General features: G+C 45.1%; 1 protein-coding gene across 1 annotated transcript in view; it reads left to right on the forward strand.

Moving 5' to 3' along the window:
- The first annotated feature begins 4,796 nt into the window (after positions 1–4,796).
- The window catches only part of LOC111158102 (phosphatidylinositol transfer protein, cytoplasmic 1), a 250,653-nt gene continuing 227,989 nt past the window's right edge, over positions 4,797–27,460 (forward strand). The window contains exon 1 of the mRNA XM_022519945.1: positions 4,797–5,538. Coding sequence (XP_022375653.1) covers positions 5,491–5,538 — 48 coding nt within the window. The 5' untranslated portion in view covers positions 4,797–5,490. The remainder of the gene's footprint in view (positions 5,539–27,460) is intronic.

Below are 27,460 nucleotides of genomic sequence, written 5' to 3' on the forward strand. Positions count from 1 at the left end.
AAGGACAGTGTCTTCTTTCATCACTAAAACTTGTTTCCGGTGAGTATAGGTTACATATGGCCTCATAATTTATCTCAAAATATTCTAGTGTTTTGCCAATTTCTATAAAAACAGAAAATGCAATAAAACTTTGATAAATTTATTACTAGCTTTTTTTTTTTTTTTTTTTTTTAAAAGACAAAGCTAGACCTTTGGTCATAGAACTTCCAAGTTTTTTTTTCTGTGTGAAGCAATTTATACCACATCATTGTCAATTAATTTTTATTTTATGAGCTCACAGCTCCAAGCAGTTATATGTCAAAGGCATTCTTTGTATTTAATAGAGTCCTGATAAATGGGTCTACACATAAGAATTGCCTTAGGACTTTCTGTTTGTTGTTGCATTAAGAATGAATATGTCATTTGCTTAGTACCTAAAAAGGTCAGACACACAGGTGTTAAACACACACACACACACACACACACACACAGATAAAGACTTTGCTGGAATTAAATAATATTTAATAAAAGTTAACTGCAAAGGATAACATTTGATTTTCAAAAAATAACCCTTAAAAAGGGGGCATTGACATGGTCACCGGAAGAAACCTGCAAAAGCTTCCAGTGTCCAAAGCTGGAACAATTTGAGCAACAAAACTAACATAGTATTGACTTGTTATTCAAAGTGTAATAAATATGCATAAGTCCAACAGATATAAATAAATAACTGAATGAATAAATAAATGAGGGAGAAGAGGACAATCTCACAGAATTCCATATTACATATGTAGATACTCTGTCCTCAGGAGGCAGGCTTAATTCCCCTCCCTCGATTGTGGGCTGGACTTAATAACCCACTTCCGAAGAAAAGAGAATGGAAAAGGAGAAAAAAAACTTCCTTTGTGAAAAAGTTGGCAGACATGACCTTCACCAAGTGATCAAGGTTAAAGTCAAGCCTTCAACAGGGCTACTTTAGTAATGGAAGGCAGATCATGGGAATGAGAAGGCACATCTTTATATCACTGTGATGTAATAGTTTTATCCTTCTCTCCTTAGACCTAATTTTGACGAGTTGGAAGTCAGTGTCTCCAAAAGTTTCTTCTTGGAGTAACTAAACATTTAGATAAGATTAATGAATGTTACAGTAATACAGTGGTTCTCCACTGTAGGAGTTCATTCCTCCCTATGCACCCCCAGATTCGGCAGTGTATGTGTCTGTGTGTGGGGGTGCTGATATGTAGTGGGTAGAGACCAGGAATGCTGCTAAACATGGTACAGTGACCACCACAACAAGGAATTATCTGGCACCAAGTGTTAGTAGCTCTGAGACTCAGAACCTGAAACTAATTATATACATACACCTAACAGATGTTTATTGGGTACCTACACTACCCCATACCAGGATACATTTTCCAGATGATCCAGAAAGGACACGGTCTGTCTTCTCTGGAAGCTTAAAATCATGTCTACAATCAGAAAACGGGGGGACTATTTTAGCACCATATACCACCTTTTCTATATAAAGGTCACACTTGCATGCAAACAGGAACCAGAGTGAGTAGTCCAGATAAGTGTTCCAGGTTGTCTAGAAAGGTAAAGGGTTGTCTAGAACAGCTCTGTGTAAGAGTTGGGACTTTCAGTGGCCTTTGACAAACCCACACACCTTATACACAGTGAGCAGGGAAGAGGAAGATGGAAAGAACTATAATATTTTAGAGATACCAGGGATATTCTAGGAATGAAACAGGATCTGAATAGTCACAAAGACTGTTGGTACACGCTTCTTTCAGATGCTACTCACAGAGTGGGTCATAGTTTTTTCACACAGACGGAGATCTCAGTGTGGGGGGATGGGTGCATCATCAGAATCCAGGTGAAGCCAATGGATAGAAAAAGCTCCTTAGATGATTGATTTTGAAGGGGACCTCCCCCATCTCGCCTTCTGAGAATCCTTGCCTTCACAGATTGTCACTTCTCTGGCGGTATCGGCTGTCACAGACGTGTGTAGGCTAATATTCTTTTCCTTCTGCTCAGATCATTCCTCACTGATAACTTTTTCCAAACTTTTTGCCCTTTGTGCCCCACCCCCATTTTTAAAATATGTGATCAGTAGCTGGATTATATCATTGTTAATGGATCATTACTACTCTTCTTAATGATGAATAGCAGCACCTTCAAAGCTCTTTGGAAGTAGATATTGGAGATTCCACTGGTTGAAAAAAAAACAGAATTCTTGCCAGACTCTTGCTGACGAAGGGGGGACTTCAAACACTTTAAGCCACGCATCCGACCAATAGATGGCGCTCTCTTCCCTTTGTGTGAATGAGTTATGAATGAATACGCTCTCCCTTTGCCCTCCCCTCCCCCAAGCGCTGTTGTAGTGAAAACCAATCTGTCCTCAAGTCCTCACCGAATCTTTAAAAAATTCATCGTCTTTTCTTTCGGGGCAGTTTAATGCAGACCCTCCCCATCTGTCTTCTATAGTATTCTAACACTCCTGCTTCTGGTATCCTTCTGTCCTCTCCCCTCCAACACTGCCATCAGAAATCACTTTTCTGGGGTGCCTGGGTGGCTCAGTGGGTTAAAGCCTCTGCCTTCGGCTCAGGTCGTGATCCCAGGGTCCTGGGATCGAGCCCCGCATCCGGCTCTCTGCTCAGTGGGGAGCCTGCTTCCTCCTCTCTCTCTTTCTCTCTCTCTCTCTCTGCCTGCCTCTCCGCCTACTTGTGATCTCTCTCTCTCTGTGTCAAATTAAAAAAAAAAAAGATCACTTTTCCAAAAACAGATTGCTGAAAAATGGTGTCCTGGGGGAATGGAGTGGGGAGGCAATGGCGGGAGAAGGGTCAAGGGTAAAGTGGAAACCTTCTCCCGCCAACAGATTTGTCTCACCTGGTTGCAGTGAGGGTGGGGGAGGAAAGGTAACTGACTAGCAGGGGAAAGGTACATTCAGAGTCTTGATCTCCCTGCCAAGGAATTTTGACTGGCTCAGTAGGCCACAGAGAATGAGTGAGAGGTTCTAAAGGTGGCAGGATTAGAGCTGTGCTTGAACAAGATTAATGTGACCAGGCATGCGGATGGGCTGAATGAAAAGGAAGTTTAGGCAGCCTAGCAGAGTCAAGAGAGAAGCACATAGAGCCTGATTTGCTGCCTGGGAAAGGAGGAGAGGTAGTTCCTCAACCACAAAAAGAATTTCAGTAAACACAGGAAGCGTCTAGGAAGCTAGGAATATATCCACAGGGCTCTGCTGTCCTGTGCGTGTGTATGTGTGGTTTAGCCAGTGCATTGCCTAGCTGCCTTTGCGAAGAGGATCGGGCGCCAGAAAGCGAAACCACTACACTTGTTTTCAAGTAAGAAGTGGGGAAAAAAGGAAAAACAGCTTGAGCTTCTTTCCGTATCACAGGCTTTCAATGTGTTATTATTCACCACTACAGTGTCAGATTTAGATTTTCCACCTCGAGGAATTCGGTTTAGCTTTAATTAGTTGCTGTGAATATTTCTGAGCCAACTCTGGGAAGCATTTATCTAGAGAATAGTTTTCCCTAAAATATAAGCTGGATATAGGGAGTTGTTTTTCTGTGAGGCTTTGTATCATGTTCACACAGTTATAGATTCTCTCCAGCCATCTGCGTGATTTTCGCCACGGCCCACCAGAGTTCCACTGGTTATTTCTTTATTAATCATAATTTTAAATACTATAATATCGAGACCATCTGGAGCACCAGCCAAGCTCCATGCGTAGCTGTAGGGCTGTACCGCACACATATTTTTCTGAGAAAAGATGATGCTTGCAGGTTATTCTGCATAGAGGCAAACGAGGCATTTTTCATCCAGCAACTTTTCAGAAAAACAAGCTTAAAAATACCAGACAAATGAAAAACAGACTTCAGCAGTTACTTGCAGCTTCCTGAGTAACTGAAGAATGTGCCTCTTGTGGTTAAAATGAGGGATCTGTTTAATATGGATGAAGTACCAACACTCCAGGCATTTTCATTGACATTTCACTGTGACTTTCTGAACTTAGGAGTGCTGACAGGAAAACGTCCTTTTGCTGCCCCGAGAAGCCTGCGGTCGGACAGCAGAGCAGGCCAGGAGAGCTGGAAAGGCGACCTCCGCCTCACGTTCCCTCTGCTCGGGGGCTTCCTTTTCTTCCACGCTGTGGCACTTCCCAGTTATCCAGGATTCGCTCTCCGAAACCGGTCAGGAAACCAGGCAAGAGTTGGGTCTCAGGCGCCCAAAGCCCATCGCCTCTCTAGCGCTGGGTGTGCTCCCCGGACCAAAGTGAAAACGCTCTGTAAAGACCTTCTCCAAAGGTCAAGAAACAAGGATGCACCTGGAAACCAGAAGCTACGCGGGGGGGCGGGCAGAGCACCCTTGGCACCCAGGGAACGTCTAGAGAACAGATTCAGAGGGTAAAGGAGCCAGGGAAGCCCCCTTTCCCGATCCTCGCCAGCGCCGGCCGGGCTCGGCTCCGGGGCAGTCCTGCCGTCTGGCAGGAGCCGGGGAGAGACATGCTGTTTTGTTTAAATCCTCCACATTCTTTGCCATTTCCCCATTGGCCGGATGGGGCTACCCTCCCCATCGCGGCCGCTGCTGATGTCAGCCTCGCTGGCGCTCGCTCCTCCCGCACCCACCTCCCCGGCCCGAGGCACACTGCAGCTCGGCGCGGACTCTCCGGCCCCGGCGCGGTGGCTGCAAACTCGCCGGCACGCACGGCGCGCGGGGAGCCGAGGGACTCGGGGGAGGGGACGTGCGCGGAAGGCGCCAGCTTCCTCTCGCCCGCCCCTCGCCGCCGCGAGCCCAGGTTGGAGGAACCCCGGGCCCCAGCCCGACTGAGCCGGGCGGCGGCAGCGGCGGCAGCGGCGGCGGCTTCCTTTTTCTCCCGCTGCGAGCCCTGGAGCGCCTCGGGAACCGGCCCTAAAAAGAGCAGGAAATCTTGTTTACCGCCCGGGGAGAGGAGTCGATCGAGCCTTTGTCTGGAAAGTCAGCATCTCCAGCTCCGGCTGCAATGTGTTCCTGGTGACATTAGCATTGGCAGACCCGCCGGAGAAGGGGGGTCGCCAGGTTCATGTCTGCTTTCGGAGGCGGATCGAGCGGGTGACTTTTGTGCATTCGTTTTAATTTTCGGAAATCTCTCTTTTTTCCTCCCCGGCCCGCCACCGGGCATGTCCTGATCCGGCGGCCGCTCCTACCGCCCGGGGCTACCGATCTGAGCGGTTCCCAGCGGGTCTCCCTCCTCCCTCCCTGGTCCCTCCCTGACTTTGCAACACCGCGTTCCGGGAGGACCGAGCTCGGCGAGGAAGAAGGCGGGGGAGCCCCGAACACCCGGACCCGAACCTTGACATGCTCTCCGGCGGAGAGGAGGAAAACAGGAGCTGAGCGCACCGCCGGGGCTGCTTCGCCGGCCGGCTCCGAGCGCAGGGCTCCGGGCGCCCTGCCCTGCGCCTGGGCGGCAGCTTTGTTGCTTTGGGGGGCGCCCCCCGCTTCCCGCCCCGGGGGCGCGCGGCCGGCAGGACCATGCTGCTGAAGGAATACCGGATCTGCATGCCGCTCACCGTGGACGAGGTAAGCGCCGCGCCGGGCCCGGCCTCGCCCGCTCCCGGCCCCCAGCCCCAGGGCGCCGCGTACCCCGCTGCCGCCTCCCGGTCGACGGGTCCTCTGCGGGCGGCAGGGAAACCCTGCTGGAGCATTACCTCCCAAGCCAGAAGGCTGGAGGGGAGGAGGGAGGGGAGTTGCTGTTTCCACTTGTCACCCCAGCGGGGGAGGGCGGCGTTGGGTGGGGCGGTGGACTCTAGGTGGAGTCTTGGGGGTCGCCCAGAGCCCTGATTCCTGGGGATCCGGATGCACCAAAGGGAATTGGCGCGCCCCTCCCTCCAATTAATAAAATGAATAAGGCAAACCCAGGCGCCCCAAGCGTGTACTGGTAGCTTGGGGGTGGGGGCAGAGGCACCCCGTCCTGGCTTGGGCCCTGGCTCCGCTCCCGCGTTTTGCTGTAAGGTCTGGGTACGGGAGAAGCCTTTGCCCTCAGGATCTCCAGGCCCCGAGCCCCGCTGGGGGGCACCTCGGAGCCCTAAGGGAGTCCTCCTGGGCCCAGACTTCTCGCGGTCGTCGCCAGCCTGGGCGCCGCTCCCGCCACGCCCGCGCATCGAGGCTCCCAGATCTGGCCTCGACCTTTCGCAAACCGCCTGGCTCGGAAACTTTCTGCGTCTCTTGTTTCTTTAGTGGCGGGGAGCGTGGTCTGCGGGCGAGCCGGGAGCAGCGGGGACTGCGGCGCGGCCACAGGAGGGCGCTCCAGCACGTGGGTGCGGGGCCGGCTCCGGCTCCGGGTGCTCCCGCTGCAGGGCGGGCGGGGGGCGGGGGCTCGTCCTCCACCCTCTGCTCGGTTCCCCTATCCAGATCCCCCGAAGCAGCAAGCTCCATCACTCAGGAAATGATGACTCAGTGTGGACTATCCAGGCCCCGGCTTCCCCTTCTTCCCCCTCTCCTCCCTACCTTTTCAGTGCTTTCACAATGGCTTAGCGCCTGTCCAGGGACAGCAAGGAAGCGTGAAGCCAATCAGGGAAATTTGAAACTTACTAGTGTGGTTTAGTGTGCCAAAGAAGCCGGTGAGCCAAACAGTGTTTATGCTTAAATACAGAGCATTTAATCTGTCGGGTATGTTATTGAGTCATTACCTTATGGAAGGGGATAGGTGCTTTCGTGGGGGGGGGAGGTATTTAACCGATAAAGTGGCTGCGCTCCCGGGGGGGCTGTCTTACCTGGATCAGGTGTTAAGGCAAGACCCCAGTACAATCCAAGGCAAGATCAGAGTAGTTCCGAGTTGACAAAACATACATCCCAGGAACACTGACTACGGAAGAGAAAGGTCAACCCCCACCAGAATGATCATCTTAGGGTTCCTGCCTGTTCAGCGTTTGAGGAGGTGACGCTGGAGTAGAGTCTTGAAGGATGGACTCCATGTGGATGGCGTTAAGGTTTGGGAGGTGCATCCCGACCATGTGAATCAAGTGGAGGAGAGGCACGCTGTTGTGTAGGGTGGTGTGGGAGGCACATGAGTGACCCCGGTTAACCAGAGTACTTGTAGGAAAGGTTGAGCTCTTCCCACCCTCCCGGCGGAGCCCGGGCTGTTCAGCTTGGAGGTGTGTGCGCTTCGTCTCTCCCCAGTGACTTTATTTGTTGAGAGGAGTTTGGGATCCAGGAATAATGTTGGTATTGCAGGAAATGCCCCCAAACGGAGGGGAGAGTCAAGAAAATAACCAGTTCTAGAATCTTCTTACTACGTTCGAAATATTTTGCTTCTCTTTCTCCTAGTTGGTTTTCTTCGCAGGCTTTCCTGAACATTCAGGCACAGGTCTTAAGCAACGTATTTATTTATTTATTTATCTATGCTGGCAAAATACCCACCACTTCAGGGTGAAGTAATCACTTTCCAATGTGCAGGTGGAGGATTCCCCCCCCCCCCGTCCTTTCTTAATTGGCAAATGAAATCAGGCTTTGCATGTAATAGAATGTATAATTATGATTTAATTAATGTGTAATTCATTTGGACTAAAAGCATGATTCAGTTTCTTTTTTTTTTAAGATTTTATTTGTATTAGGTGACAAAGATTACAAGTAGGCAGAGAGGAAGGCGGGGCGGGGGGGGGGAGGAGTAGGCTCCCCGCTGAGCAGAGAGCTGGATTCGGGGGCTCGATCCCAGGACCCTGAGATCATGACTCCAGCCAGAGGCAGAGGCTTAACCCACTGAGCCACCCAGGCGCTCCCATGATTCAGTTTCTTAAAAAGTTATGCTTTGAAGTTAGTTTTCCACATGGTTAGGGAAGCAGGGGTCAGTTTAGATTGATAGAGGTTCCAAACTGATAGAATTTCAGATTTTCCAATCCAGGTGATAGGTGAGAAAACTAGGCCCCATGCACCAGGGGTTGGATTCCTGGAGTCTGACTGGTAGTAAATCCCCTGTGTCCACCATCCCCCGCCTTGAGCTGTGTCCTACTGCCCTTAACATTATTTTTTAAAACAGATTTTATTTATTTTAGAGACAGAGTGATAGAGAAGCGTACACACGCACACAGAGGGAGAGGGAGAAGCAGGCTCCCTACTGAGCAGGGAGCCTGAAGTGGGTCTTTATCCCAGGAACTGTGGGATCATGACCTGAGCCAAAGGCAGACAGACACTTAACCAACTGAGCCACCCAGGCGCCCCTGTCCTTAACATTAAAAACTGGGAAGGAACTTAACAGTGTCTTCAAAGAAGATGGTTACCATCAATTTAGGTAGACTCTTCTTTGAAACCTAGCTTTTGCTTCAAGGCGTTATTTGCTTCGGCCCTGATTCTGTCTACACAGTACTTCAGGAATTTTTTTCTGTCAAACCCCCATGGTTAGTCAGGAATGCCCATATTTTTGAAAATGAAGAGGGTTAGTGAGAGAACCAACACTGTGTCCATTCTTCTTCCCTGGCCTTATCCTGTTTAACTCCTGGTGGAGGGGAGCGTAAGGAGAACTCATGTGCTATTATCCACATTTTGCAGATGTGTAAACTGAGTCAGAAGGGTTAAGTCATGTGCGCCAGGTCACAGAACTAATTAGTAGCCAAGCCACAACCAGAGCCATGGTAAAAACACATTGGTTTTCTTTCTGCTGGTCCTGCCTGTCACTGGTATTATTTAATGCAGAAAAAGGAAAAAACAGTTCTTGAAAATAGAGTCGACACTATCAACTTAATGAAAAATCAAAGACCTTTTCAATTGTTGTAGAGGGTACTGGGTTTTACTATTTCTCTAGGCCTTATTTTAACTCATAAAATGTTCCCTAGTTCCAGGAAAGAGGAGCAGTGTTGGGGCATAAAGAAAATAAAGCTCAACCACGGTCTAGATCAGTCAAAATCAGAGTGTTGCTGTTTTGTTTTGTTCTGTTTTTTAGACAATTTCCAAATGAAGAATTTAAAGAGGTAACATCTCGTGGATTAATTTTAATAAAAAACTTAATTGGAACTATTTCTTTCTTTCTTTCTTTCTTTTTCTTTTTCTTTTTTTTTTTTTTTTTTTTTTGACACACAGAGAGAGAAATCACAAGTAGGCAGAGAGACAGGCAGAGAGAGAGGAGGAAGCAGGCTCCTATCCCCGCTGAGCAGAGAGCCCGATGCGGGACTCAATCCCAGAACCCTGAGATCATGACCTGAGCCGAAGGCAGAGGCTCAACCCATTGAGCCACCCAGGTGCCCCAAGAACTGTTTCTTCATTTATATTCAGTGTCCTCTCTGAACTGAATATAGGCCCATTCATTGGGAAGTTCTAAACAGTAAAGTTTCCTGGGGGCTGAGAGTTGGCTCTAAAGAGACGGTTGTTGCCATCTGCATTTGGAACATTTGGACATGTAGGTTCTTTCACTTTAGACTTGGAAGAGCTAGTGGAGGTCTTCTGTAGTTAAGCCATTTCGCTTTGTGAAGGAGACTGTGGTCATGGAAGATCCAGTTCGTTGTCCATCTCAGAGCCAAGGACAAGGTCTAGGCCAGAACCTGGGTCTTCTGATTTCTGGTACAGAGCTGTTTTATATTGTAGGCCAGGCTTTCTCCCACTTCTCCTCCTCTGGGAGTTTCCTTGCTGGAAGGAAATACTTATCCCTAAGCCCTCTATGCAAAGCGGGGACACTAAGCATCCCAAGTAGTCTCTAGCTGAAGGTGGCTTGGGGACAGACTCTGACCTTCCATCTACTTAGGGGACATCTGGTCAGCTGACCAGAGGGAAGGCTGGGGGCTCTATCTGAAGCTGCTCCTGTATAACAAGTCTACTGGTTTTCCTTGGATTGTGTATTTATTTGGGGCGGCTTCTTTTGGATGCGTGGCTCTGAGATTACGGTGACGTTCAAGGCCGATTTGCCCCAAACCTCTCCTGGGTGCTGCCAGCATCCCAAACCTCACCCACGTTCAGGACTCAGAGGAGCAGTCTGAAGATGCCCCCACCCCATCCAGTCCTTATCAGTAAGATCAGCAGTTTCAAGAGCTAAGCACATCCTAATATTTAGGCAGAAATCCTTTTGTTTTCATTACTTACTTTGGTGTCTTAACAGTTCCTGTTCTGACTGCATTAACGTTAATGGGCATACTTTTAGGGATTTATTTGCGGTCCTCAGGGATTCGTGGCACAATGAAAAATAGAAACAATTCCCTCTCCTCCAAGAAAAGAAGAAACAGAAAGAAAGGAAAGGAAAGAAAAACAACTTTTTAATACAGAATATTATTTTGTTCTTTGCCCTGGCCAGGAGCCAGTACACTTTATCCTGGCTCCCCTGGGTCCCGGGAGAGTTTTCTTACGCACATTTCTGAGAACAGATTTGGGATTGGGATGGTGCCAACTCTGGAATGACCTAAATGGAGATTCCAGAATGCCCAATAATGCTGCTTATTCCCTGTTCCAAACAATTTTCATGAAATGCGCCTGCAAATGTTGGGGCAGAAATTCTTTCGGTAAGAGTTTAAGTTTGATATTGGTATTGCCACTGATTTTTGTACAAAGTGATACTCTCAGATATAAAGAATAAAGGTTCCCTGGGTTAATCTCACATACGTCCCCCATGGTTCCTCAGGAACATAATTTTGAAAATGTTTTTTAAGAACAAGTACTCTTGGGGCGCCTGGGTGGCTCAGTGGGTTAAGCCTCTGCCTTCAGCTCAGGTCATGATCTCAGGGTCCTGGGATCGAGCCCCGCATGGGGCTCTCTGCTCAGCAGGGAGCCTGCTTCCTCCTCTCTCTTTGCCTGCCTCTCTGCCTACTTGTGATCTCTCTCTCTCTGTCAAATAAATAAATAAAATCTTTAAAAAAAAAAAAGAAAAAAAAAACAAGTACTCTTTTGAGGTTTTTTTTTTTTTTTTTTTTTTCCCCTGACTCCTAGCCAGGGTCATGAGTTTGATTTCTGGATGATCCTGGTAGCTTCCCTTGCCTGTCCTGCCGTCAGAACCAGGTTCCTCAAGCCCAGTTATCTTGCACAGTTCCCTTGCTGGTCAGCAGGGGCACGTGGGCGGGTTAATGGGTTAGTGCAAAGCTTTCTCCCCTTAATGGAATAGACAACAAGGAGCAGATGCTGCCATCGCAGGCCAGTCAGTGAAATTGACCTTGTGTGTGAAGGGCACAGCATGCCTCCCCCTCCCCGCAAACCCTAATCCCTCGATTTGGGTGAGAATATCTGCCAGCGTGGGGGGGCGGTGAGGAACAGATTCTGGGCCTTGAAAAAAATGGACGTTATTGTTAACGAAATCTTAGTTAAAAGTGGGTGGTAATTAACTTTTGCTTCTTAGAGAGTGAGTCCCTGAGGCACTTAAAAACCAACTTAAAAACCTTGTGTCTGCTTAAGTGAGTAATACTTCTTCTTTTCAGAAAAGCTCTCATTTCAGGTGAACAGAGAATACTGGTTTTTTGTAAGCAGGTTTTAAAAAATTAATACAGTTTCATCAGTCCCTTTACAATCTGCCGTGCCCCCACCCCGTGCCCCAGAGTGTCAGTTAGGAAAGTGTGTGTATAGGGGGAAGGGTTCACAAAGTTCTTCTTTTTTTAATATAAAAGTGTGCACAGTGACAGGCAGTAAACGTGTTTTTCAGGGGCGATGATTACTGGAAAAGTACGTCGAGGTTCATTGCTTTAGCCGCCTGAGTGAGGGCACAGGTGCCACTGGTTGGCCCATGTGGGCTTTGGTCTGCTTTCTGTTGCCTGGAGGTTTATATGGTCAAATAACTCGGGGAAACTTTTTTGGAAACTAGCTAACACTTCTGCCCCTGTTTGGAAAAAAAGACAGATATAGACATCAGCTGATTTGTACCAAGAAGTCAGGAAGGGTTTTTTTTTTTTTTTTTTTTTAAGATTTTATTTATTTATTTGACAGAGAGAGAGAGAGAGATCACAAGTAGGCAGGGAGGCAGGCAGAGAGAGAGGGGGAAGCAGGCTCCCCACTGAGCAGAGAGCCACATGTGGGGCTCGATCCCAGGACCCTGAGACCAGGACCTGAGCCGAAGACAGAGGCTTAACCCACTGAGCCACCCAGGCGCCCCATCAGGAAGGTTTTTATATATCTTTTGTAAATTCAGCCTGCTGCAGAAGCAAAAGGAGAATTTCAGAGTGTAGATTGCCAACTGCCCGCCCTCCCTGTCTCTTGCTGGCAATTGGGAATTTTATGGTATTCCCAAATGGAGACTTTTTTTTTCCCCCTGGGTAGGCTCCATGGGAGATGAAGTGCAACTGTGTTACCGATATCAAAACTGGAGAATTGTATCTGGAAAATGTAAAGTCGTTTGAAAAAAAAATTATCTTGGATGCTTGACTTTTCACACTGTACACCTCCAACTTAAAAACAATTCATCCACACAGACAGGGTCTCAGGGCTGCACACCTCTAGTGGGCGCTGTTTACCTGGAACCTAAGTGGGAGTAGTACAATGTGAGGGGGTCCTGCAGCCGGCCAAGGGCCTGGGTCAGCCCTCTGAAGGTTCCAGCCTCTGCTGCTGTCATGTGTTAAAACTTGAATGTTTATAGCAAACTTGTGGGTTTATAAGTGGAAATGGCACCTCCTTGTGACGTCATTCCTGACCACTCCATCTAAAGTAGTTTTCTTCTATTCTTTATCTCTGCACTTAACTTATTTCCTTCAGAGCATTTCTCATAATCTGTACTTACTTGTTTGTTTGCTTGTATGTCGTTCATTCCGGTCGTTATCTTTTCAACCTGTAACCCACATAGGAAAATACTGACAATATAGTTTAACTTATTTTTCTTTCATACTAAGTCTTTGAGATCCAGTGTGTTATTTTCCAGTTGTAGCACATTTCAGTGCCCGCTAGCGACTTTGCAGTGCTCAAGGGCCAGGGTGGCTGGTGGCTGCCATCCTGGACAGGGCAGCTCAGAGGCTTTAACCTGGTCTGGCACATAGTAGATGCTTAATGAATGGATGGGCAGAAGCTGGAAGAAACAGGACCATTTCTGGAAAGCTGAGCCCAGTTTCTCCCTTCATATTGTTTAGGTTTTTTTCACTTAGGTTTTACAGTTTTTTTTCACTTAGGTTTTACCCGATATTTTGCAAGCTAGAGATTCTTTAATATTACAAACATCTTCATTTTTTTTTTAAAGATTTTATTTATTTATTTGTCAGAGAGAGAGAGAGGGAGAGAGAGCAAGCACAGGCAGACAGAATGGCAGGCAGAGGCAGAGGGAGAAGCAGGCTCCCTGATGAGCAAGGAGCCCGATGTGGGACTCGATCCCAGAATGCTGGGATCATGACCTGAGCCGAAGGCAGCTGCTTAACCAACTGAGCCACCCAGGCGTCCCATCTTCATTTTTTTTTTAAGATTTTATTTATTTATTTGACAGAGATCATAAGTAGGCAGAGAGGCAGGCAGAGACAGAGGGGGAAACAGGCTCCCCGTTGAGCAGAGAGTCCGATGCGGGGCTCGATCCCAGAACCCTGAGATCATGACCTGAGCCGAAGGCAGAGGCTTTAACCCGCTGAGCCACTCAGGCGCCCCCAATCATCTTCATTTTAAAGTTGCTCAGCCATACCCTCTGAGAAGCTCGAGGCCAGTCTTTTGTGGGAGTTCATGTAATCATTCTGCTTTCATCCTAACTTCTGTAGGAACGTATTTGGTTTCTATTACTCTGTAACAAACTATCGCAAACTTAGTGGCTTAAAACAATACCCCTTTATTATTTCACAGTCTCTGTAGGCCAGAAGTCTTGGGATGGCTTGGCTGGATGGTGTGGCTGTTCAGGGCCTCTCAAAGTTGAAATCAAGGTGTTAGCTGGGCTGCACTTCCTTCTGGAGCTTGGAGTCTCTTCAAAGCTTGTGTGGCTATTGACTTCAGTTTGTACCCCCTTTCTTGCCAGCCATCAGCTAGGGGCCAGCTCCTAGAGGCTACCTGCCATTTCCTGCAATGTGACCCTGCCCACGACAGGGCAGTTTGCCCCTACAGGTCTAGTAGGAAAACAGCACCTGCCACTTTGAACTCTCTGACGTGTTATCTCTGACCTTCAGACTCTTTTTCGAAAAGATTGGCCTGATTAGGTCAGGCCCACCCACATTCAAGGGGAAAGAATTACAGATAAATACGGTGTGCCTGCCAGAGAGCTGGAATCTTGGGAGCCTTTTTGCCTTGACAGTTTATCTTGAAGTAATTATTTCTTGTATCTAGGTTGGCATTCAGGGGAGCACAGATATGTTCAGATCACAAATGCTTGTTGGACTCCAACTGTGTGCTAGGTGTTAGGCCAAGCACTAGGGATGGAGCAGCAAACAAGACAGACATAATTCCTGCTCTCCTAGCGCTTATAGTCCAGAGGCCATTGGAGAAGTTTCACTGCCATTTTATTTTATTTTTTAATTTTTAAATTTTATTTCATTTTCTAAAGATTTTATTTATTCCTTTGAGAGCAAGAGAGCATGAGCCAGGGGAAGGGGCAGAGGCAGAGGGAGAAGCACACCCCCTACTGAGCAGGGAGCCCAATGCAGACTCGATCCCAGGACCCTGAGATCATGACCTGAGCTGAAGGCAGATGCTTAGCTGACTGAGCTACCCAGGTGCCCCCTCCCTGCCATTTTAAAATAGATTATGACAGGGGTACCTGGGTGGCTCAATCAGTTAAGTATCCAATTCATGATTTTGGCTCAGATCGTGACCTCATGGTCATTATATTGAACCCTGCCTCGGGCTTCACACTCAGCATGGAGTCTGCTTTTGAGTTTCTCTCTCTGTCCCCCACCCTGCCCCATGTATACACTTGCTCCCTCTCTCTCAAGTAAATAAATCTTTTAAAAATTTGAGTCGGTACGTAAAATACATCTCAGTAAAACTGTTTAAAATGTAGAGGTGGCTGTGGATAAACATGGACATCTATGTTTAGAGACAGAGCCATTGACAGAAAGTGCTGAATTTGAATTATGAGTCCACTGCAAGTTGTGATCCCCGTCCTCAAGGAGACGGCTCTAGTTGTCCTGATTTTTAGACAGCTTTCCGAAGGAGGTGGTTCTCTTCTGCAGCAGTGTGGGAAGAAAATCTGCCAGATTTGGATCAGAATGGCCACAATTTAGGTCAGAGCTTGGTACTTAGGGGAAAGAAGCAATCACAGTTTGAACAGCTGCTCTGAGGCCCACTTTAGGGTTTCAGGGTACTGGGAGGCCATCACCCCTCCTTCTCACCCCAAGGGGACAGAGGCTGGTGGCCACTGTGAGTGGAAGGAACAGTACCTGGTGACCTTCCTGGCTGTGGCTTCAAGTACATGTCTCTGCTTTCTATGTGCATTGAATGAGAAATTGTCTTAGCCAGATGAATCCTAGAAAACACATTCTGGAGGAGATGGTTCTACATGGGAGTTGAACCTTCTGCCTGATTCATCTCAGACAGATGTCCTAAAGACGTGCCATCATTGGCTTTATTGCAAAGGAGACTGATGGGCTATTTAAACTCTATCCCAGCAGTCTCTGTGTAGGATGGCAAGATTGTACTACACTAGGCTGGGCAGATCTCCCTGGATGACAGACCCCGAGAAGGGAGCCTCACTGCATAGGACACACTGTCTTGGCCACCGGTTTTACCCATGTCACAGGAAGGAGGCTAGGGTCCCCCCGCCGCTTTCTGGCAGACTGCCTAAACAGCGTTACCCACTGCTGTTTGTTGATTTAGAAACACGAAAGCTGGCCCTCACCAAGATTTTGACATCAAGTATTAAAGTGATTCATTCTTTCATTTCCCAGCCCTCAGACAAAAGGGGCCTGCTCTTGAAATTCCTTTTTGGACCTCAGTGGAAGTCGACTCATAATCTAAACAACGTAGGTTCTTGATCAACCTCTAACGTAGGTTCTTGATCAAGTTTATTTAATGACTCTTCACTTTTTTTTTTATGTCTCTCTTTTTTTTTTTTTCGCTCCTTTTAAGTTTGGGTAAAGCATGACCTTCTAGATTCCTCTTATTCCTGAGCAAAGAAAAAAAGTCACCCTTAAATCCTTTGGATGATATCTGACAATCTTTAGGGTGTTGTTTCTTTCCCAGAATGAATCACCTAAAGAAGTAGGATTGGCCCAACAAATGTAATTTGATGACAGCCTATAATAATGTTGTTTAACTACCTAATCTAAGAAGCTAATCTCCAAAGACTGGTCCCCGCCCCTCGTCTACACAGGCACACACACACATGTGCATCATTGAAGTCTTTATATTTGCTGCATTAAGGCCAGATCCAGGTGTTTCTGAGCACTAATTTGTGTATTTTTGTACCCCAAAATAATCTGTATATTAGAAGAAAACTTTGGGGTGCCTGGCTGGCTTAGTCAGTGGACCGTGCACGTCTTAATCTTGGGGCTGTGAGTTTGAGCTCCATGTTGGGTAAAGAGATTACCTAAAGGTAAAAAATAAAAAGAAAATTTACCGAGTGAGGGAGTAAGAAGTCACCACTTGGATATAATTAAGTTGTCGAAAACCTCAAATGCCCTGGCTCTTATTTGCTGGATTGTTTGTATACTGCACTCCTCTCCCCTATTTTGTACTTGTAGTGATTGTAGTGGGATTTATTTATTCTCTTTTTTAAAGATTTTATTTATTTATTTGAGAGAGGGAGAGAGTACACAACTAGGGGGAGGGGCAAAGGGAGAGGGAGAAGCCAACTTCCCACTGAGCAGCGAGCCTGATGTGGGGCTCGATCCCTGGACCCTGAGATCATGACCTGAGCCGAAGGCAGATGCTTAATGGACTGAGCCACCCAGGTCCCCCTATTTTTTTGTTTGTGGTTTTTTTTTGGGGGGGGGATTTATTTATTGTTAAAATGGCAAAGTTTCACTTAATCACTATGTCTGCCAAAATGTTTCCACTTTGTATGGACAGTTTATAGAGACAGTGCTATCTGCTTATCTGAGCCATCTCCATCTTTGTGTCTTACATAAATTGTGGCATTTCCTTGCCCTGCCTCTCCTGATCACAGCATCCCAGAGCTAGGCAGTTACCCTGTGTCACAAGGTCTTGGCTGACTGCGGCCTTGTAATAACCTTGTTTTTACGTACATAATACAAGAGCCCGCACTGTCTGCTTCAGCAGGCCATCCTATGAAATGTGCTGTTTGGAAAGTAAGTGTTTTAAAATGTGGTTTCTGGTTTGGTTTTTAAAATTCTTTTAAAAGATTTTATTTATATGTTTATTTGCAAGAGAGTGCACGCGTATATGGCGGGTGGAGGGACAGAGTGAGAGCGAGAATTTTCAAGCAGACTTATGCTGAGTGCAAAGTCCATTATGGGGCTTGATCTCTTCACCCTGAGATAATGACCTGAGCTGAAATTAGGAGTCAGATGCTCAACAGACTGAGCCACCCAGGCACCCCTGATTTCTGTTTTTATAGCTTGGACTGGTAGCAGGTAAATTTCACATGCAAAGGAAGGAGAGAAATTACATCTGTGGAGTACCTTTTGGTTTAGTCCTCAGAACAGTCCTATGAGTTGGATATTATCCCACTTTCTCAGTGTGGATCTTTGGTGCTTGCATGGCTGGTCAATGGTAGACCTCCATCCATACCTCCATCCATACCTCTATCCATACCTAGGCTGGTCACACTGCAGAGACCACACTCTTTGCTCTGCCCTGCTCTGCCTTCTGTTGAATCTGAAAGCTGGAAGGAATGACGGAAGGTGATCCAGATCTATCACCTGGCCACACAGATAAAAATCTCCAAGATCAGAGAACTTGTTCAGGGTTATCAAAGGAAATAATTGGGGGAAAGTAGTTCCTCCATTCCAGTTAAGCTAAGAGAGCGGACCATGAGTTTTATCTTCCATTGAACCATCCATTTCACCCAAGTATTAAACCAAGTGACATTCCTCTGTTTAACTTTGATAAGTGAATCATGTTCCTTTGAAAATAACTTCTGCAGTTCATGCTCTAAAAAGAGAACCACCCCTACACGTTTGGAAATTATTCCTTTTAATGGCAGTAAGAACCTTTGGCTTTCATACACATCAGCAGCAGAGGTGTTCACTGATGAACACCTGGTGACTTTCTCAAAATTAGTATCAGGAATAACAATGAGAACAGACAAGTGACGCCATGTTTTTGGCACATTTAGTTGAAAACTTAAAAGACTCTTCACATGCACGTAAGCAAATTGGAGCATATGAAAATCATCAAAATGTACTATTCAAAGTTGTATGTTTACCCTTCCTGCTGAGTTAGCTGCTCCTTGGAAACTTCTGGCTCCCCTGGACTAGCATTGCCTCCAAAGCAGCTTACCACCCACACTCTCACAAGTTACAGCCCACACTCACAACCCACACTCACAAATATTGTTCTTTTAGAGTCACACCTCACACGGACTAAATAAACATTTTATTTATTTTTATTTTTTATTTTATTTTCTTAAAGATTTTATTTATTTATTTGACAAACAGAGATCACAGTAGGCAGAGAGGCAGGCAGAGAGAGAGAGAGAGGGAGAAGCAGGCTCCCTGCTGAGCAGAGAGCCTGGTATGGGGCTTGATCCCAGGACCCTGAGATCATGACCTGAGCTGAAGGCAGAGGCTTTAACCCACTGAGCCACACAGGCGCCCCTAAATAAACATTTTAAACTTGATAATTATTTTAAAAATGGAGAAATGGAGCCATCAGGTATTTTTTTAAAAATGATCCTCAAGACACATTTGCCATGATCAAAAATGGTAAAGATAATGAAGAAACCCACCATACCTGCCCTCCTAAGTTTGATGGTGGAGAGTCAAAGATGTTTTGCTGTGTCAGCACTATTGAACTACCCAGGTACATACTCTCCTAAATCTTCCTAAAATGAACTGTTGGAAGGAGACCACACATGGCTGGATGTGTAGGTTCTGGTCAGGTTTTTAAAGAATAATTTTTTAAAAACGTGGTAACACACATGTAACACACATACATGTAACATGCATACACACATAACATACATGTAACACAACATTTGCCATCTTAGCCATTTAAAAAAAAAGATTCTATTTATTTATTTGACACAGAGAGCACAACAGGGGGAGGAGCAGGCAGAGGGAGAGGGAGAAACAGGCTCCTGCTTCCCCCTCAATGTGGGGCTCGATCCCTGGACCCTAGGATCAGGACCTGGGCCAAAGACAGCTGTACAAGTGACTGAGCCACCCAGGCACCCCCATCTTAACCATTTTTGAGTGTCTGTTCAGTGGCATTGAATACATTCATGTTGGGCAACCATCACCACCATGAAACCACAGAACTCTCTTTGTCTTGCAAAACTGAAACTCTATGCCCATTAAAGAAGAAATCCCCACTCCACCTGCCCACATCCCTTGGCAACCACTGGTCCACTTTATGTCCCTTCGCATTTACTACTCCAGGTTTCTGGTCAGTTGTGTTTTGTTTTTAAAGTATTGCTTTCATTACTTTCTCATTAAACTCCTACACCATTTCCCAAAACAAACCTAATACAACTTACTTCATGGGATCTAACGAAATATAATTTTTTCCTGAATTTTTCCTTCTTTCAAGAAAGGAAAATGACAAAATGGGTTCATATCTGTACTTGGGGGGGACATTAATGACTCAGTAATGTATACCTTTGTAGCAACAGATAAAGTACTTGGCAACTTAAACTCAGGAGTACTTCTGTTGTCATTTGACAGAAAAAGTGCATTTTTTAAAAAAGATTTATTTATTTTGATGAAGGGAAATCACAAGCAGGCAGAGACTGAGGGATAAGCAGGCTCCCTGCTGAGCAGGGAGCCCCGACGCTAGCCCGATGCTATGGGCCTCCAACCCAGGACCCTGAGATCATGACCTGAGCCAAAGGCAGAGGCTTAACCCACTGAGTCACCCAGGAGCCCGAAAAAGTACATTTTGTTCAGAGTCCTCCCTAAGGCAGGAAAAAAAGACCAGCGCATTTTGGAAGCATTTCAAACAAATGGGATTGGCATGGACAAATGTTCTTCTGTGAAAGCAAAAGATAAAATATTTGATTAATGAGAATGCTTTATTCCTAAACTAGGTAGAAATAGACATTAATTGGACCCTTTCTCTGAAGAAGTGGAGTTATAATGTTGGCTTTTTAAAAATTTTTATAAAATGTTTGATCATGTTTGATGCAGGAGAAAAAATAATTTGTCAGTATGATGGCTTATTGATGAATACACTTTGTAACATTTTCATTCTTGTCAATTCTCGTAGTGATGTCTTCAGATAGTTTTCAACTGACCAGCCAACAACTTGGATTTCATTAGCTTTTATAGGACGATGGTTTTGTCACTCTCGAGGAGGAGTCAGTTCTATGCTATCCAGGAAAGCAGTGGGATCTAATACAATGTTGGTCCTCAATTTCTGTCCGGTCTGAGAAGCATGTGCCCCAGCACCTTACAGGCATATTTAGCCTCTAATGCACCTGAACTATGAAGCCTCAGAAGACAACACTCGTTAAACCAGTAATTGGCAATTAAAATAGAGAAACAAGACTGGATAGATGTTTGAGAGAGCTAAATTTGTAATCGCCTACTTGTCTGGACAGGTAGTTGTGAAGACAGGGGCTATCATGAATGACCTGAGCCCCATGGGCAGGTCCTCTGAAATGTTGAATTTCCTGTGGTTAGCACCCTGATGACATGGTCCTCCATCCAGAACATTCTGCAAGTCTGTCCTGATCTAAAATAACAATGCTGATGCTGATAAAAAAAAAAAAAAAGGCCAAAAAACCCAAAACGAATATGACCCTTGATATCCCCGCACATGGGTCATCATTGTGGAGTAGTTCAAGCCTCCATAAAAGCAATGCGGTGGGTAGAAGTGGTTTTCTTCATACTTAGAAAGTGCTATGAAAGTAGACTGTTCTTTTGCTCAATGAGACATGGCTTAAAGATATGAAATGGAGTTATTTAATCCTCCGTCCTCAAAGTGCAAAGAGTTCGAGAACTAGAATTGCATTTAATCATCGGGGTACAGATTGTAGAGTGCCTGCTGGAGACCCAAAACCTGTTCTAGGGAAGGCCATGATGAATGCTGGTTTTTTTTTGTTTTTGTTTTTTTTTTTGTATGATGTTTTTGCGGCTCATAAAGAGGCATCGTGTCCAAAGTGGAAAAAAAAAACAAAACAACAACAAACCTTTAGAGTCAAGATTTAATAGCTCACCTCTTTTGGATTGTGGTTGATGGAAACTTGGACACAGCTGAGTGTAATTATGTTTTTCAACGGCGTGACTTACGGTGTCACAGATGGGGGTGCACTTTTGAGATTCCTTGCCAAGATCTGGCTGAAAAGGAGCTTGGTGGTGGTTTAAAAAAAAAAAAAAAAGTAATTAGGCTATTAGTTGTCCAAATGGAATAATCCCCTTAAGCCTTTTCAAGAAAAACATTTCCAAAAGGGTCAGGTGTGTTTGAGATTAGCCATTATTTACATGGGTGCACAGCCTTTAACCCGGGCTTCTATAGGTGTTGGTTCTTTTTTAAAAAGATGTTGGAGGGGCACCTGGGTGGCTCGGTGGGTTCATCCTCTGCCTTCAGCTCAGGTCATGATCCCAGGGTCCTGGGATCGAGCCCCGAATCAGGTTCTCTGCTCAACGGGGAGCCTGCTTCCCTCTCTCTCTGCCTGCCTGCCTCTCTGCCTACTTGTGATCTCTCTCTGTCAAATAAATAAATAAAATTAAATTAAAAAGATGTTGGTTATGTGTGTCAGAAATCATCTTATTTATTTTTTTTAAGGGGCTCAGTACTTGTTCTCAGATCAAAAGCAGCCAAGTCCCTAGTGTCCCAGAAGCCTCATTGTAGATTCATGTATAATTCATCTGCCCTCATGGGGGCTCTCCAGGTTGTTCTGGCCCTCAGACTGGCTCTTCTGTGGACCTGCAGAAGGATCTGCCCGAGGGCCCTCCTGGCCTCTGTTTTGGAGGAGAGCTAAGAACAAAGTAAAAAGAGGCTGGGGGAGCTGGTGGCTGGGGATAATGGACTGTGGTTCAGCGCTGGAGTCCAAGCCTCGGTTGTAGACCCGGGCGCTCAGGATCCACCCCAGGCCAGAAGCTACACCCCCAGATGCCAACTCACCACCCCGATCCTCCCTGTGACACACCTTTTGGGTGTGTCTCCTCTTTAAGCTGGATGATCAGCTTTCTATCTGCCTTTGTTGGAGCTTTTTGAATTGCAAATCAGTCACGCCTCACAATGTTCACGTTTTAAGTCCTGGTAATTGCTCCTCCTCTCCTAGGGATACCATCCGGGAAAAAGGCATAATTACTTTCAAACGTGACTTTCCTTTCATTTTTCTCTATCCTTTCATTTAATGAGACACCTTGGCATTTTATCTCCTTGAACCAAAATGCCTAGGTTGCCCTATGTCGGGGTTTCTGGTATAGGGTAGTGCCGTATAGGGAGGAGTATGAACGTGACCTTAGAAGGAGCTGAGTCTTTGCTGTGTGATAGCTAGGAACTGATTGAGGAAGACTCATTTTCCGGTGCCTCAGTTTCCCCAACTGTTCGGTGACTCTCTTTAAACGCTTCCGTTAGGGGCTGATCACAGGTGATGGGGAGCTCACTTGGCAAATGTGAGGGGTGATCATTGTCCACCCATCAGTGCTGCGTGAACTCTCGGTAATTGTACATTCCCCGAGCTATGCAGAAAATGATACTGTCTTACATTTTATTTTATTTTATTTTTTTAAAATGATTTTATTTATTTATTTCACAGGCAGAAATCACAAGTAGGCAGAGAGGCAGGCAGAGAGGGGAGGGAAGCAGGCTCCCTGCTGAGCAGAGAGTCCGAAGGGGGGTTCGGTCCCAGGACCCTGGGACCATGACCCGAGCTGAAAACAGAGGCTTTAACCCACTGAGCCACCCAGGCGCCCCGTCTTACATTTTTTTTTTTTTAAAGATTTTATTTATTTATTTGACAGAGAGAGATCACAAGTAGACAGAGAGGCAGGCAGAGAGAGGGAGAGAAGCAGGCTCCCTGCTGAGCAGAGAGCCCGATGTGGGACTCGATCCCGGGACCCTGAGATCATGACCTGAGCTGAAGGCATCGGATTAAACCACTGAGCCACCCAGGCGCCCCCCGTCTTACATTTTAAATACCTTTAGATTAGGAGGACCAGCTTGTACAACAGACATTTTGGAGTCTCCTTTCCAAATGGCCCGTGAGAAGGGAATCCTGAGGTATCCACGGGATCTGAGTTTGGCCAGTGGAAATGTTACGTCATAGTTATAGATGCTATAGGATTAGTTTTATTTCCAAGTCTGCATGGGGCTATAAATTGCTTCTTAAAATTTTATTCTCCAACACCATGGTGTTTATGTTGCTATGGTGGTATGTCTCTTGCTTGGGTGTCAAGATTGCCATTGAAAATAGACAGGCCAAAATAACAGCTTAATAGGTGGCTGTACTTTGTGATGTTGTTTGTAAAGCTATTTTGCAAAGAGGTCCAGTGCAAGTAAATCATACAACTGTGTCCTTTACTATATTTTATATCTTAGCCATGCTATTTTTTTTAACATATTGCTCCCCTTTCTATTTTATATATAGATTTTCCCTCTTTACAGCAGTGCTATACCAATTTCCTATAGTAACACAAGGAAAAATTTCAGCTCATTTTATTTAGTGGTGGATATCCTTTCCTTATTTGTGTAATTGGAGCCCTCCTCCTAAAAATAACCCTTCTTTTCTTAATGTGATTCTTTTTATAGCTGGTGTACTCTTTATTTAAATGGGAGACCTCTTTTGAATGTGTCATTTACATACACACATGTATGTACACACATAATACACATACACACATAATACACACATGTATGTATTATGTATTATATCCATGCAAACCAATTATAGATCTGTTTCCTTGTAGGGTATAATCCGTAGTGAATTTGGAAATTGTTTCTACTGAACTGTCCTTAAGCTTTCACCTGCTATGAAATGATCATTTTCTTTCTTTTGAGATAAAATCGTAAAAAGAACCCTACTGTTAAAACAGTTCAGCTTCCTGTCCACTGTAAGAATCTTTCCTAGAATAATCTTACATGGTGATCATCTTGCCTTTTAGCTTAAATACCAGCATGGCAGAATCCTCAGTCTTTTAGGGGGTGACCTGTGACTGTCCACCTCGATGTTTTAGAAGGTCCTGTCTTATGTTTCGTTGCTGTCTGCCTCCCTGAACTTTTCACGGCTGTTACTCATTTCCCCCTCTATAGTGACACAAATACCAGCCACTCCACATGCTGGCTCTCTAAATATTTAAAGAAACCTGCAATATTGTCCTTTGGTTTTCTCTTCTACTGGCCTAACATCCATAATTCTTTCAATGACTCACCTTAGGAAATGGTTTCTGGATTCCTTATCATTCCCATGGTTCTCCTTGGTTAGTGCCATTTAAAAAATACTGAACATCATGCTCTAACTTTCAGCAAAGGGTCCGTCTTGCAGGCCATCCCGTCCCTATCCCAACCACTCACCTCTGGCCTGTAAGACAAAAGGCAGGCAAAGACCGTTCTGTGAATGAATGGGCCTGGCTCTCTTCTGATAACATTTTATTTATGGGTACTGACATGTGAATTTCATACAGTTTTCACACGTGACACGACATTATTCTAATTTGACTTATTTCAAGCGCTGAAACATGCAGAACCCATCTGTAGCTCGAAGAACATACAGTAACAGGCATGGGCCGGGTTTGACCCAAGATGTGGGAGGACAGACAGCACCTGAGGCTGGGCTGATCCTCTAGCATGAGCACATGAGCCATTTTCAGAAGCTGCTTCAAGCTGCAGGCTGCTTCTGACAAGGTCATCAGCTCCCTTTAGTCTCCCACAATCTCCGTCTCTGTCCCGGGTGTGTGTGTGAGATCTATAAAAACAAGCAGCCTTATAGCAACAACAGTGATTACCACAGGACTTTGAAATGTAAATGTGATGAATGACATCTGCTGATTTCAAGTTGGACAAAATGTTTCTGATTCTTGCTTCTGTTATTTACGGTGTTCGTGAATTCTCCCAGCTCGGTGGCAGATGTCATAAGCATGCCTTTCCGTCTTTATCCAAGCCCCCAACTTTTTGGTGACATCCGAATCACAAAATAGAGGTCACAACCCCTTAGCCCGGTGGCAGAAACCACGAGGCATTTGGGCATAGACATGAAGCCCCCAATTCTATTTTCCTAAGCTTAAGAATGGATCATTCTCTACTTCCTCATTAGTTTTCATTTTTAAAAACAGGTTCTCATTAGATGTTTTGTGAAACCGTTTAACTGAGATCATAATTTAGATGCAGAGGACAAAATTTAGTAAATGGGGAAGCCAATTTTTTTCTTTTTTTAGTGTATAAACATTTAATTAAAATTATATATTTGTTTATGTGGGTATTTACTTAGCAAGGCTTTGCTTTCACAGGGGAAGGGAAAACACAGTGGGCCAACGTTTGTCGAACATTCCAGTGTGCCAGAGCCATTATGTTAATTATCTCATTTCATCCTCACAGTCATCATCTAAGGTGGATCTTATTATCTTCATTTTACAGATGTGGAAATTGAGGCTCACAGGATTTGTGAAGTCACCCAGAGAGTCAGTGGCAGAGTTGGATTCAAACTCAGGACTCTTTACCACAAATTCCATCTGTTTTTTCCAATAGCACCATTGCTTTTTATAGCTGGAGAAGTTGACATTTGCTAATTAGCAAGTTAGTTGTATCAGTATATAGACCATTAATCCTAAAATGGAAACGTATTTCTGAATTATTTACTGGAATGATACATTTTGCAGTGTATATCCCAGAAACTGTGATACAACATGAGAATATTGACCTCCTTCTTGGGAAGAGAGTTAAAGATCAAGTTAAAATCTATTGTCTTTTGCCATTCTTTGGTAAAACTGAAAACATAGATACAATTTTATAAATCTTAAGGGAAATCTTGATTATTTTTTAGAAAGCTTCTATATTTATCTAGACTGTATCTTGCAACAAGGCACTTCAAGATGTCATTGTATGAATGTTCAAAAACTAATAGAGCCTAGATAAGAATGCCTGATAATCTAAAGATACCGTTTAAAACAGGGCTTTAAAAATACATTACTTCAAGTGAAAAAGGAAGTCTTGTAAACAAGGTTTTTATAATTCACTACGCATTCTAATTCCACTTATCTCCTGAGTCTTTAAAAACAGATTTATAAAAGGTAGATGAAACAAATTTTCAGAAAAAAACTCTGAAGCCCTGGAAGTAAGATGTACCTAAGTATTTTAATTGTGTGAAATGGATTCCTTCATCGTAGCCAGTGCTGGGAGTGACAAAACCTTGGCTGAGATTATTCTATGATGGAGAAATGAGGCTGTGGCTTTCGGAAGCTGGTGGCCACTCAGGCTTAGATTATGAGCACCTCCGCGGGTCAGGATTATCCTTTTTTAACTCCCTGCTGGACACTTTTCTTTCTTTTCTTTTTTAAAATATTTACTTATTGTTTGAGAGAGAGTGTGTGAGCAAGCATAGTGGGGAGGGGCAGCGGGAGAGGGAGGGAAAGATCCTTGCAGACTCCACACTGGGCGAGGAGCCCCATGCAGGGTTTGATCTCATGACCTTGAGATTATAAACTGAGCCAAAACCAAGAGTCAGATGCTTAACTGACTGTGCCACCCAGGTGCCCCCCTGCCCCTAATTTATGGTGCTTTACACACCATGCTTGCTTAGTGGAGGTTGGCTACCAGCTTATGGTCATTTAAATTCAGATCCAATTTTTTGTGTTTTGATTTGGAAAACAGGAAAAAATTTCTCTTTTAAAGTTTTTGTTTTATATTGAATATTGAATAGGTATGAAGCAATACAGACGTGAACCCATTGCCCAGCTTACTAAGTACAATGATGCAAGTCCGTTGAACAACCTACCTGTTCCTCCTTGATCCCATGCTCTCTGTGCACATGGCATCATGGAGGAAGTCATTTTCAACAGCTTGCCATTATTTTCTATTAAGTTTTTATTTTGAGCTTTAATTCTTATATCATAAAATTCAATTTTTAATATATATTTATTAATTTATTTGCTAGAGAGCACAAGCCAGAGGGGCGGAGGGAGAGGGAGAATCCCAAGGAGACTCCATACCAAGTGTGGAGCCTGATGTCAGGTTTGACCTCAAAACCCTGAGATCATGACCTGAGCCAGAACGTAGAGTCAGATGCTCAATGAACTAAGGCACCAGGTATTCCAAAAATCACTTTTTTTAAATTAAAGATTTTATTTATTTATTTGACACAGAGAGAGATCAAAAATAGGCATAGGCAGGCAGAGAGAGAGGGGGAAGCAGGCTCCCTGCTGAGCAGAGATCCTGATGCGAGGCTCGATCCCAGGATGCTGAGATCATGACCTGAGCCGAAGCAGAGGCTTAACCCACTGAGCCGTCTAGGCACCCCTCAAAATTCACTTTTTTAAAAAGAGTTTATCCGTTTTAGAGAGAGAACGTGCATAAGTTGAGGGAAGGGAGGAAGGGGGAGGGAGAGGGAGAGAATCTCAAGAGACTCCAAGCTGAGCATGGAGCCCAT

This window comes from Enhydra lutris, unplaced genomic scaffold, assembly GCF_002288905.1.
Source record: "Enhydra lutris kenyoni isolate GAN:26980312 unplaced genomic scaffold, ASM228890v2 scaffoldscaffold57, whole genome shotgun sequence".
In the NCBI taxonomy this organism is placed as follows: domain Eukaryota; kingdom Metazoa; phylum Chordata; class Mammalia; order Carnivora; family Mustelidae; genus Enhydra; species Enhydra lutris.